This window comes from Pleurodeles waltl, chromosome 6 (assembly GCF_031143425.1).
Source record: "Pleurodeles waltl isolate 20211129_DDA chromosome 6, aPleWal1.hap1.20221129, whole genome shotgun sequence".
NCBI classification, from domain to species: Eukaryota; Metazoa; Chordata; class Amphibia; order Caudata; family Salamandridae; genus Pleurodeles; species Pleurodeles waltl.
Window position 1 is genome coordinate 1,391,988,372 of NC_090445.1, and position 13,530 is coordinate 1,392,001,901.

The following is a 13,530-nucleotide window of genomic DNA, read 5'->3' on the forward strand; positions in this document are numbered from 1 at the left end:
TCTTTTCCTTTTGGTTTTTTTTTCCTTGCGGACTCCTTCTGGAGGGCATGGACTGCCTTTGGCATTCCTTCTGTCAGCAGCACCATGGTTACCAGAAAGGGTCGCCCCAATTTGGACCAAGGCAGAACCTATAAGAACAAGAACCTCGCCACACTCCCAGTGGGCCACAGACAACGAGTAGGTCGTGACACCGGGTGTGTATAGAATCTAGGCAGTCAGAATTGATTTACTAGCAGATATCTCTTAGACTTTGTACTCGAATACCTCTAGAAAGTTGTTACTATGCTGCTCTTGCCGCTGCTGGGTCAGAATGCATCAGCTTTACCGATTCTATTCCAGCACCAGCGATATACGGATGATCACCACTGGCTAATACAAACAAGACAGATAAATCGGGTCATACTTGTCAAAAGATTGGACACATGCCCTGCCTTCAACTAGGTATTACAAACAGGCTTGCACATAAGTGCCACTTGTAAATATCTGCTGTTTACAAGTTGTCCTTTCCCTGGTAGGATCCTGTAAATTCAGGGATCGAAAGTCGTAGACCTCACCCTTCAAGGGAGCAATACTCCCACCATACTATCTCGTGTGGCTCCCATTATTTACTTTAACAAAGACATGCAGCTCTGGAGAGCCATTAATCTTCTCCCTCTGAACTCTATTCAAAGATGTATTGATTTAATTTGTTCTGTAATGTGATTGAACTTCAAGAGAATGCATATATCACATTTATCAATCCTAACAATGTACAAAATGACTAAGTTGCCTATTCCTCCACACTTATAACCGTAAAACAATATTTTAGTTTTCTCAGTGCACTGAACCGGAGGGTCAAATCTCCTCATTCTCTTTAGTGGACATATAGCCCATGCATCAAATGGAGAAATCAATGTCCAGGCACCAATGTTTGTCTCTCCGTTAGTACAGGTATGTTCTCAGATGTTGCCAAACAGGTACAATAGGATGTTAGTCACATCTTTCAAGTAACACCACATCAATGAAGTACATATTCAGCCACATGAAGTGAAGACTCATCGATGTCTAAAAGGATTTATTCTTTATTCACATTCTTCTTGCACTTAAAATTGTTCATCCGTTACCAGTAGACATGTTTTGTCCCATTCAGGCATTTCTTCAGGGCTACAAAATATAATTTATATAATATCACATATAACAATCTCTATAACATCAAACATATACAAATTGAAAAACAACTTTTTCTTTATACACCATGGATAATGCAACCAAAAGAGGGAAACCACTACTAATATAGATAATGAGCATTCATCATATTCATGTGACTTTATACATTACCCCGAACCACATAGGTATGCTGCCCAAGTATCCCATGACATAGATTGATAATCATCATGTGTTTTGGTACTACTCATCATGAGATTTTCATCAGGCATGGTTATTAATGCCATTTAATTACTAATTACCCAGTCCACTTAGTGATCATGAATTCTAGTTGTTCTACCTCAACTTTCTAAGACCATAAGAGGGACATTGTTATGTATAAATACTAAAGATTTTCTATATGGTGGAGTGGCAGATCCATGTCCTATAAAGCAGCCAAACTTTGGAACTCACTCCCTCTGGAGCTTCATCAAACCAGTCATGAACTCTCCTTTTTCAGAAATCTGAAAACCTTGTTGTTCAGAGCTTAAACGTCTTCCTCACTGTCTGTTCTGTTTCCGCTTCAGTGCTGGGCGGCCTTCGGGTAGCCATGGACTTTATAAATCCACTAAACTATATATAGAAAAGGATCTGTTTCATACGCAATGAAATAACACAAAGTTTGTACCTTCACAATATAAATCCTCGTATCATCATCATTAGGGTTCCATAGTATCCAATTGTATCATCAGCTTCTTGTTCAGTTACTTTAGGTGTAGAGCGATGACTACCTCATTGTAGTTACCCGTAAACCATAATATGGTTCTAAAAAACACACCTATTTATGATTTAACATTCACCAAACGGCACCATAACCTTATATCCACTCAGTGGATCCCTACTACACGTTTTATTAAAACCCCAACTATATATGCTCATGTAGCGTACAGGACATATCCACACAAATTATTGTAATCCCTATTCCAAAGACTGACTATCAACACAAACTACAGTAATGTCATTCCTGCGCATCAGTTCAAAGCCTGACTATTATGCAGACAAATCCTCATCACTCAAACTCCCCTGGTATTGAGAATAGGTCCATCATCTTAAGCCAGAATTGACCCAATTCATTCAAAGGATAAAAATGGAAAGGAGAAAGGGAGGAGTCCCAGCTAGTGTAAACATGCAGTGTCGGTCATCCAACCAATTCTGAATGGGTCACTGAGGACCCGTTCTATATCCTACAGCAAACACAAACCCCAGTGGAAAATATCAACTTCTGTATTGTGTATGGGCTCTCTGACTTTAAAAAAAATCACATGCCGCCCTGTCCAAACATGTTAATTGTACACAATGTACGGGCAGCCATCAATCTCCACAGTCCCTTACCATTGTAATCCTAAAGAGGTGGAGATCAAACCTACGCCCCATCTCACATCGCCAATCGTAACCCAATTCATTCTGAGGATAGAACAAGGAGATTGCAAGGAGGCGCATTTTGTGAAAGCACACCATATCGTGCATCCAACCCATTCCGTCAAACCGATGTCCCCTCCCATTAACATGTCTACATCGCCCACTCCCAATGCAAGTCAACAAGCAGATTGTGACCAAGCTCTTACCCGCTCCAGTGATTCCTAAAACTCTTGAACTATCCCTCAACACTCAAATATTGTAACTTTTGAACAAGGGGCTTCTCTTATTATTACCTGTGGTCATGCATCCCCCGCCCTCGTATCTGTCGTACTTTTCGACAAGTAAGTGCAACAATGTTGTGACTTCTTTTAAAGTTCCCAATAATGCACACACCTGGTGCCCGTGTAAGCATGTGTCTTCCGCATATTCACCAGGGAAATGCCTTCCAATGTGGGAGCACAATCTTAACCCATTTCTCTGTGTCTCCGCTGTTCCACCCGGAACTACCTAGGAGTGAAGCCTCCACCCTGTGGGCTAACATTTCTTTGCGATCCAGAGAGAGCAGTGGAAATTAAAGAAAGGAACCAACTTGGTGTTCATGAGAAGAGCAGAAGAGAGTACAGAAAAAGAACCACCAGACACATATGGGAAAATTGCGTGGGTTGGCTGAAGGAAAGGATCCCGTGGGCACGCATGAGAGGAGCAGCCTTGCAGAAGGTGAGAGCAGCAAGGTGGGAATCGCCAGGTGTACCTGAAAGGAGAGGTCTGATGGAAGGAGGAAGAGCAGCAGGGGGCATTAGGTAGAGAACTGTTGAATGAGCATAATGAGTGGCCCGGGAGGGAGAGCGAAAGCAGCCTACAAGACACAAATACATTACCCTGTAGGACCCCTTCAAATATGTGTGTGCTGTACGATTACATAAGGGTCTTGCCACACAGCTAAAGCAGTCAGTAAGCAAAACCCAAAAATTGTTTGGTTATTTTGTGGTCAAGTTGAAAACAAACTTCTGATCTTTGCAAATGTTAGTTACACCCATGCATGAGAAATGGATATGCTTCTGTGATATATAGATTTTTTTAATGGTATAAAATTCCCATTTGCTACCCTGGAGGGCTGGATCCAAACCAGACTTTCAGAACATCTATTATAATGCTCCATAGTGTTCCCCTGCGGGGGGACTGAGCTACTTAATCCTGCCCATGGTGAAGGCCAGTGGGGTTCTCACATGGAGGACAACAGCGTCACCGCCACCCACAATCCATCTTAGGCTGGCCAAACACACATGCGCACTTAGGTTTCTGCATCCAGGCTGTGTTGAACAGCCTGGCTTGAGAAATTGCACAGACCCCAGGGTTGTGTATTAGCGGCAGTCGAAGCCACTCAAATCAAGACTAATGCTGCTTTCATGCTAAGTTTAGCACGAAAACAGCACCAGAATTGCTGGGGAGCCTGTGCAAGTGGCCCAGTGAATGCTGGGACACCAGATAAAGAGGACAGAAGCGAGGCGTCTGCGTCAGAACAGTTAACTGTTCTTGTTTTTCTCCTTTTCCTCTCCCTGCCCGCCCCTCCACTTTGAGATTTTTGGCGGTTACTGCTGGCCACAGGCTAACCGGCAGCCCAGAGGGAACCACTCCCAATTTGCCAACCCTGTCACCGCGCCAGGACTACACCGTGGCGAGCAGCACCTGCTGTCTGCTAGTTAGCCCCCACTCAAAGGTAGTCTGTGATGTCCTCAGGCCACCAATGGGGTCCTGGCCCCGCAGGCTCAACGAGCTCCACAGGCCTCAGCCATGGCACTCAGGTCCCCAAAAGGCCTTACAGGTCTCACCCACCCAAAGAACAAGAAACGTAATTGTTGGGGCCAAGGAGGAGCCTCTCAGAGACGAGTCCTGTCGGCCGTCTTGCGTGACCTACTCCATTTTTTTATTACCGACAAACAAAAAAAGTACTTACCAACTGGCTCGCTCACTTCTTTGCCTAAATTGTGCAAAATATATTTTTAATGGGCAACACTGACTCTTCACGGCTTAACTTGTTGCACTGTCCGTTTCACACCATGGGCCGTATTTATACTCCGTTTGCGCCGAATTTGCGTCGTTTTTTTCGACGCAAATTCGACGCTAAACTAACGCCAACTAACGCCATATTTATACTATGGCGTTAGAGGCGTATAGCGCCAAAGTTCCCGGAATGTGCGTCATTTTTTAGCGTGAACCCCTTCCTTGCGTTAATGATATGCAAGGGAGGCGTTCCCGTCTAAAAAATGACTCCCAGGCCTTTACGTGGTATTTATACTCCCGGGCAAAAGAGACGCCCGGGAGTGGGCGTGGCTAAAAACGGCGCATTTGCGCCGCTTTTTAACGCCTGGGTCAGGCATGGCGTTAAGGGACAAGTGGGCTCAAAATGAGCCCAGAGTGCCCTCCCCTGCCCCCAGGGACCCCCCCTGCCACCCTTGCCCACCCCAGGAGGACACCCAAGGCTGGAGGGACCCACCCCAGGGACATTCAGGTAAGTTCAGGTAAGTATTATTTTTTTTTTTTTTAATAATTTTTTTTGGCATAGGGGGGCCTGATTTGTGCCCCCCTACATGCCACTATGTCCAATGACCATGCCCAGGGGACAGAAGTCCCCTGGGCATGGCCATTGGGCAAGGGGGCATGACTCCTATCTTTACAATGATAGGAGTCATGTTGATGGGGGATGGGCGTCGTTAAAAAATGGCGCAAGTCGGGTTAAGACGATTTTTTTGCCTCAACCTGACTTGCCCCATTTTAAGACGCCCTAACGTCATTTTTGCCCAATGCCGGCGCTGCCTGGTCTACGTGGTTTTTTTCCACGCACACCAGGCAGCGCCGGTCTGCTTGCGCCGGCTAACGCCATTCCATAAATACGGCGCCCGCATGGCGCTTCAGAATGGCGTTAGACGGCGCAAAATTTTTTGACGCTAAACTGCGTTAGCGCAGTTTAGCGTCAAAAAGTATAAATATGGGCCCATGTGTCTGGGATACTCTATAAGCCCCACAAGACCATATAATTCAACACTCATGAAGTGGGTCTGCTTCAAAAAACTCTAAGATAGCCAGGTTTTAATCTCCTCTCCCCTCCTCCCCCCCCCCCTTAACTGTCAAGTTTTTAGCCTAAAATTATGTTAATTATATCCTTTTAATGTCACATAAACATGCCTTCTATGGGTATTCTAATTCTAACAGTGATCTATCACGGGATGGAAAGCTGGAATTGTTATAGATGTAATCTTGTACACGATTATGGCGGCAAAAATCTAAATTGTTATAACCTGCAATTTTCGGACTATGTCATGCTCTTTTCAATGACAAATTTAAAATCCATGTCTGAACACATGTACTAATTTATGAGTAACAAATCTTTCTTTTCATTTCAAATCCCCTTGATTCCACAGTTTAGTTTAAAAAAAAAAACAAAAAAAAGTAATGTTCTTTTGTATTTTGCATTTAGTTCAAACTACTTAGTTTGAGAAAGTTTTGGGGAAAATGTTCAACGCTGGTATTTCAACAGCCATAACTTCGGCCTTCACAGTAACCTAGGGCCAGATGTAGCAACTTTGCAAATTGCGAGTTGCAATTTGCGAGTCAGAGCGACTCGCAAATTGCAACTCGCAATTTGCAATGCAGAACGGTGTCTCAGACACCGTCTGCGAGTCGCTATGGGGTCGCAAAGACCCACCTCATTAATATTAATGAGGTGGGTCGCAAATTGCGGCCCCATAGCGACTATGGGCACTCACGGGTATGGAGGCCTGCTGGGAACAGCAGACCTCCATGTCCGTGACTGCTTTCAAATAAAGCAGTTTTTTTTTCTCTCAAGTGTAGCCCGTTTTCCTTAAAGGAAAACGAGCTGCACTTAAAATCCGAAACGAAAGGTTTCGTTTTTTTTTTTTCAGGGCAGGTAGTAATCCCTTGGACCACTGCTTACTCTGAAAAAATATTGGTGGGTCCACTCACAAAGGGGAAGGGGTCCCATGGGGACCCCTTCCAATTTGCGAGTGGGTTACCAACCACTTCAAATGGATAGTAACTGCGACTCCATTTACAAATGGAATTGCATACCACTGCGAGTCGCAAATAGGAAGGGAACCTTTCTATTTGAGACTGTGAAATGCATTTTTCGAGTCGGTTCCTAGTCGCAAACTGCATTTCTGCATAGCAAACCCACGTTTGCGGCTCGCAAACTGGTTGCTACCTCTGGCCCCTAGTCCCTTACTATTACTACACCTGTCCATATTTACAGTTCTAACCCAATTCCTATCTAATATAGTCCCTATGTACAAATTGTGATGATGGTAAATTGTGGTAACGTTCAGTTTTTATTTCAGATTTCATTTTTTCGAACCAACTATATTTTGAGTAAATTATTCTCGATCCCATTCCTTCGAGCTGTTCTACTTTTGCCACTGCAGGGCAGTGCTTAATTTGTGCCGAGGCTAATTTGTGCTCAGCCCTGGCACTTTTTAGATGTACTTAGGCACCAGCACTTCCTAATATGAATGATGCCGAAAGCAACATCGAGGTTCAGACACTTCGAACCTCACCTAACCTTAGGAAGGATGTTGATGGTAAAGCGAGGAGAGTAACCTACAAATGCAGGTTTATAAATGTGTATCAAAATGGAACCACCGAATCCAATGTGCTTACGTGCCTGAAGAGCAGAGACAGGGTGTATTTTCACAGGCGTAGGACTCGAATTGTTTCAGGCTTTCAGAATAAGATTAAAGGTTCACTGCCCAAAGACTACAGTGAGTAATCTAATTGAAAACATCGAGTACTCAGCCCTTTAAACTGTGTGTTCATGAAATTATGCCTAGTTCGCCGATTTGGAGACATTGAGGGGACATGACGCATTTTCTGCCCCAAATTGATACTGTAGCAGATGGTAACTTAAGTGTTTCTCAAGTTTCTCTCCCTATTCATTACGTAAGCCATTTGTCTTTTAGGGCCTGATTCACAAAGGTATCATAGCTTGTAAATTACACAAAGGTGTGCAAAAACCTTATTTTACAAGTGAAATCAGATTTCGTATTTGCAAAACAAATGTAGATCAAATTATGCCAATGTGGTGCAATTTCATGTGAGTCAATCTGGTCCAAGAACAGCCCGTATCCCAAGGTGGTTTGCCTGCTTTAAGAGATGAACGCACACAAACGTGAGATATTTTTAGTATAAAAAAATGCATGCAGTCTCTCCCGAGATTAAGTCGGAGATTTACTCTTGTCATTACAAAAGTAAACGTCTACCCTGGGTTGAATGGGAAAGGAACACGTGCGAAATTGTAAGGTTGCAGGACACGCCGTTTCTCATTGGGTAAAATTATTTTCCTTTAAGGAGAAATGAAGAAAACTTAGCAAAAACGTGTGCCGTGGCGCACACAATTTTTCTTTTATTTATGTAGCACTGTTTGAAAGATGTTCTTGACAAGAGCTTGGCACATTATTTCAGGGGTAATTTTTCTTTTTTATGCTATTGCTTTCAAGGAATGAAAAACGAATGCTTAATCCAAGTGATAAACAGCTGCTTTAAAATTCAGGAACAATAATTGTAAGGTAACTGGCAAAAAACGCTTGCAGGGCAGAACGGTTTATAGGGGAGACTGGGTGAGATGTATGGACTAGTCTGGTTACCCTAGGATTACTACCACAAAATCTGAAGTATTGTAACAAGTAGGTTCAAAAAAGCCATAAGAGCTACATTATGCCACTATAACAAAAATCAGACTTTAATTTCCTTACCCTCAGGTATGAAATTCTACTTTAAAACTATACAAATATTTTTAAGTCACACGGAGTCCTTGAAACAAAAACAAAGTAACCCAATTCCCAGACAAGATGTGAGCGAGAAAATTAAGAGTTCAACAGCTCCCAAAACTCAAATTGGTAGGGTGTGAATAACTACATTTTGTTTCTTTTTTGGTAGGGCGAGTGTGTTCCCATCTAGATTTCTTTAAAAAAAAAAAAAAGACAGCAACACTCGAGTTTTACACTACTGTTTTTACACACACTGTTTAATAATCTAGAGGTTTTGAAGGAGGAGGATTGAAACATTCTAGTAATTTTGTGATGTGACAGTCAATCGTTTACCTACACAGGGTCACCCTGCCATTCTCAATATGTCCTGGAGAAATAGTGGGCAATTTTTTTTTTTTTTTTTTTAGCATGACATATGCAGTTTCATATGGCCTTTCGTTTTTCAAATGGTAATATTTTTTCTCCCTTTATGTTCCAATTCTGCTCCTTTTCAATCAGATTCTCAGTAAAATTTTGTAACCTCAAAATCTTGTTGGAAGGAGTAGTGTGGACAGAAAAGTCAAACAAAGCTCACAATCTCATGCCATGGATGATTGGGCTAGACAAATTCGGCAGGCTTCTTAACCAATGATACTGGCATTATCTGCAAAATAACGATGGACTGCAATGGAGCCCTGAGTAATTACCAATGGTGGGGATTAATTCAAACATTCCACTCATCACCTTTTTGTACACTTTGGTTTAACCTGTCCAGCCCTATAAAAGTAGTCAATCTTACCTGCTCAGGCCCAAGTCACATGTAGTCCTTAATGCCTACCATATGTAAAGGATGGATCAGTATTATACCTGAGCTAGCCAGAATATCACCAAGAATGCCTTGTATATCTCAAAACACGGATTCCATTTGCCATTTAATATTGCAAAGAATGTCCACTCTTATCGCCTGTAAGTTGTGTGTAATTCCCAATGTGGCTGAATTGGTAATTTCAGGAGAAGTGGCAAAACCATACTTCTGACTTCCTCCCCTCAACCCATGTAACGGACCAGCTAAAAGCTGGTGAGATATCAGGGTGGGGAATGGCTGGAAAAAGATGAATTTCTGCTTGGGTGCGTGATTCCCATGGTAACTTCTGATTTTGGTGGGCATCCTGAAATGCCATAACCTCTGTATTCCCCTTACCATCGTGAATGTGGCCTTTGTCAAGAACTGGCCATGATTTTGCATGAAATAGCTAAACTTACTCAACCCCCTTCCTGAAATCGGAGAACTGCTGTCTGTAGCACCTACATGGCGTAAACTAGCTCACCAAGGTGCGAGTCTAAGAGTTAACAGGCAAAGGATGCATTGGGATAACTGGGCAACTCTCGGGTTAGGTGATCACTGGCCGCAGTAAGGCCAAAGGTGCACATTTGCTCCAGTGCCTGCTTAATGCTTAATCCATCGAGATACTACCTTCTCTCATTGGCTTACCCTGTAAAGTGGAGATGCTGAGTGGTCATAGTTGATAAGATTTCCCACCCTCAGCCAGTGAAAAGTAGCTTTTGCCTGGCCTCAGGGCTTAGTGAAATTGAGATGAAAATTGTAGATGCCCACCATTACCTACCCAGTGTGGGTCTGTACCCTGCTATGGTGAATTTCTGCTCTTAAAATCAGCTGTGGAAGAGCAGAAGTCCAAACTGTCAGTCTCATTCTCCTGAACTGCTTGGTTCTGCTGCAAACTCCCCTGTGCATCTACCACCCCAGCATCATTCTGGGTCAGGCTTGTGCCTATAAAGCAGTTAGGAATTTTCGTACCTCTCAAGTGACCTAATTTAAATGGCCAGAGTCTTTTGGTTTGGGCTTTTGGTTTTGGGCACTGGCTTAAAAGGAGAGCTGCTCTCATGGGGCACCGAGAGTGGGATCCTGGCACTCTTAGGGTCTTGTGTGACAATCTTCAGAAAGACCCTTAATTGAGACCCTGGCATCTGAAGGCCCATGCTGAGCCCATGGCACATGACTACCCATGTCAAAAAACCTCTCCTTCAATGGGTCTTAATCGAGATTCTTCTGATGTGGGTGTCTGGTTCAGTTGAAGCCACTGAGATGTGGAGCTGTTGGAAGGAATACTATAATGTCCCAATATGAATTCTTGAAATGTGTTTTTCATGTGTAAGGCATCTGAAACCAGGGTCCATAAGGTATAATAAGAGGGTTTGAGCACTTGAAATAAAGACACCTAAGAGTTTCACAGATATCTACTGACATTTCAAAGACGTTGGACTACTAGGAACAGATGTTGACCCTGGCTGTATTGCAGCATGCATCTAATCTTGGAAGACACTTTGGGCCTCATTTATATATTGGTGGAGGTTGTACTCTGTCTCAATGGTGACAGAGGTCCATCCCAGCCAATATGGTGGTCTGTTCGCCACATTCACATGCAGACAGCCTTAGGATTAATGATGGCATGATTCATTTCCTCTGACAGCACTGGGGAATAAGGGCTATCGGAGAAAAGGCTACATGTTCGCCCACCCAATTTCGATGGGTGTACATGAAGTCATTTTTTACTGTTTCTTACCACCAGGTAAAACTTGGCAGTAACAAACAGTAAAAAAAATCTAATGCTCTCCTTCATGGGAGAAGCCTCATATGGAGAAGGGAGCTTTGCGTTCTTTTTTTTTTTCTCAAAAAGAAAATGTCGTATTGGAGTTTTCTTTTTTAAAAGAAAAAATATACTGCCCTGCAGCAAGCAGTAAAATGCAGTGGCAGCCAGTTCCTGCCGATGTTGTTATGAATGACCACCTGCTAAGCAGTCATTTATAAATTTAGCGGGTGTAGTATTCTTGGACTGGCGGACCGAAAGTCCTCAGCCACGCCAATGGAGACTACTCTGTCCACCAGAATATAAATCAGGCCCTATATATTTTACTTGTGACCTACAGATTAAAAATGCTGATATTTATCTCATACAGTGTGCAATAGGATAGATTAGCAAATAAATGCAAACATGAAATCCTACGTAAACATCCCACACTAGTTAAAACTTGAGGGCAGAGGCTCCCGTGACTTACCCATCATGGTTATTCAGTTTCTCCGATTTTTTTTAAAATCAAAAACAAATCACAATTGCCATGGAAATGGAACTCCTGCAAAGGAGAACATGCAGATAAACATATAGGCAAAGTAGAGAACGTTGACGAAGGTGTTCACCTGCCAGTGGGGTACACAATTTGCTTTTCTTTTTGTACCAAAAAAATGTGACTGGGATTAGCCTATATTCAGCACAGTGTCAGCTGGAAAGTGATTTTCACCATCCTTATGTTTTTTTAACCATCTCTCGGTCCGCAGGATGCCAGCAAAAGTCACTTATTTCTCTTTCAGTCGATACCGCTCATCTCCCGTGGACGTTGGCTGCTGCGGCAGGGGATGCTCTCAGAGATTCTCTTACAACAGTCGTGCCTGGGACAAAGGCCAAGAATCTGTACTAGGCCGGTGTACTTGCACCTCTTCTGTGACTTGCTGCTCCTCTCCAGGCTCGAGTGAGTATGTCCATGAGTCCCTATGGTGGAGCCCTGGAAGGCTTTAACTTGTCCTCCATCCGTTCTAAAGATCCTAAAAACTTTAGGTGTCACCTTACTTTGGCAGACTATCCTTGGATAGGGCTTCCCATTTAATGGGCACTAATTGGAAGGTATTTACTTTGGCTGATGCTTCTATAATACTTAGTTGAGAGTTGGCTTTTTAGACTCCTCATTTTAGCAACGGGGCACACATGTACGAGGTGACAATACAGCCTAAAGGTTTCATGGTGATTCCTCCTTGACTCCCTAGGGTAATGCCTCTGATGCTGTGATTCGTACATAACTTAAACCCTTCAGACCCAGCACATTTACTTAACAATTTAATCTTTGGGGGTATTTTACATGGGTTCAGTAACAGTTTTTCAAAATATTTTACAACAAAAAATTCATACACGTACATAAGCTAAGCATATTCTAGTTTGCTGGTATACATAGTAATATTCCAAGACTTGAACCAAGCTCTACGTAAGTTACAGTCCCATTTTACACCTTTTCCAGTTGCCACATGCACTATTTAGCTCTAATTAAATCAGCATACCAATATTCGTGTGCATCTTTAAAGTATATCAATCTGTTAGTCTGCCTACAAACCAAATGTTAGCTTGGATGTTCAGTACCTAAAATGTTTATCCGTGTGGAGGATGCGCAGGCTGCTCCACTTCTAGAGTTGATGCCTCATTCCCAGTTGTCCTCTGAGTTCTCTTCGATTCATTCAGTTCCTGGCCTCTATGTGGGGGAATGTGAGCAAGGATGCATTTCTGAAGCAGTACAAGTTCAATTGATTTATTAGCCCTTTCCTCTGTAAGAGAGAAGGGAGGGGGGTGGGTGGTCAGCCTCCATTCCCGAATCGATAATTTGCCTGTAATACATGGTTTCTGGCTCTGAATGTGGGAGAGGCCACCCCCAGTGTGTGATAGGAATTCACTCCATATTGAATTTGAGATATGGGATTAGTTTGAGGGTTAGTAAGAGGAACCAGACACCTCTAAGTTTTTTTTTTTGTTGTTTTTTTTTGTTTTTTAAGTGACCACCCATTATTGTTCCTCAGGGACTGAATCTGTTTATTAACACAATATTTGTCACCCCTTACACTGTCCAGCCACTGTATATCTGCCACTAAATTACACCCTGTTCACTTATGATTGAAATCGGTTCATCCCTTGCCTAATAGTGGACTGCTTAATAGACAAAATTGCACATTTATCTGGTATTTCTGTTTGTGAATGGAAAGATGAGTCAATGAACCATGATTACCCTTAAGATGAGCGCCTTTGCTCACCGAGAACGCATTTGCAATTCTTGCTGAGTTCACTTGAGTTCTGTTTTTGTCTTTCTTAAACTGCACGATTATCATTATTTCTAACCTAGAGTTCTGTTCCCGTCACCTCTCCTAGGAATGAACTTTTCTTGGTTGAAGACTACGCCTGCTCCAGCAATGTAAAAGCAGAGAACTTCAAAGCCAAGGCCCTCGGTCTGCCAAGCACAGCCTTCTTGGTGTGCCTGCTGCAGAATCACGATGGGTCCAGCTGCAGCTTGATCCTAGAAGCGTCGAGCCAGTGAGTTTTGGTGGTGCATTGTGGGAGAGTAGGTTTCTGCACAGAACTCGGGCCAAGGGATTTTTTTTTTTAGTCTGTTCTAAACAGGATAT

General features: G+C 42.9%; 1 protein-coding gene across 1 annotated transcript in view; it reads left to right on the top strand.

Moving 5' to 3' along the window:
- Positions 1–13,530, top strand: part of LOC138300880 (rho guanine nucleotide exchange factor 19-like) — a 133,801-nt gene that overhangs the window by 84,682 nt on the left and 35,589 nt on the right. The window contains exons 10-11 of the mRNA XM_069240733.1: positions 11,683–11,840; positions 13,277–13,438. Coding sequence (XP_069096834.1) covers positions 11,683–11,840; positions 13,277–13,438 — 320 coding nt within the window. The remainder of the gene's footprint in view (positions 1–11,682; positions 11,841–13,276; positions 13,439–13,530) is intronic.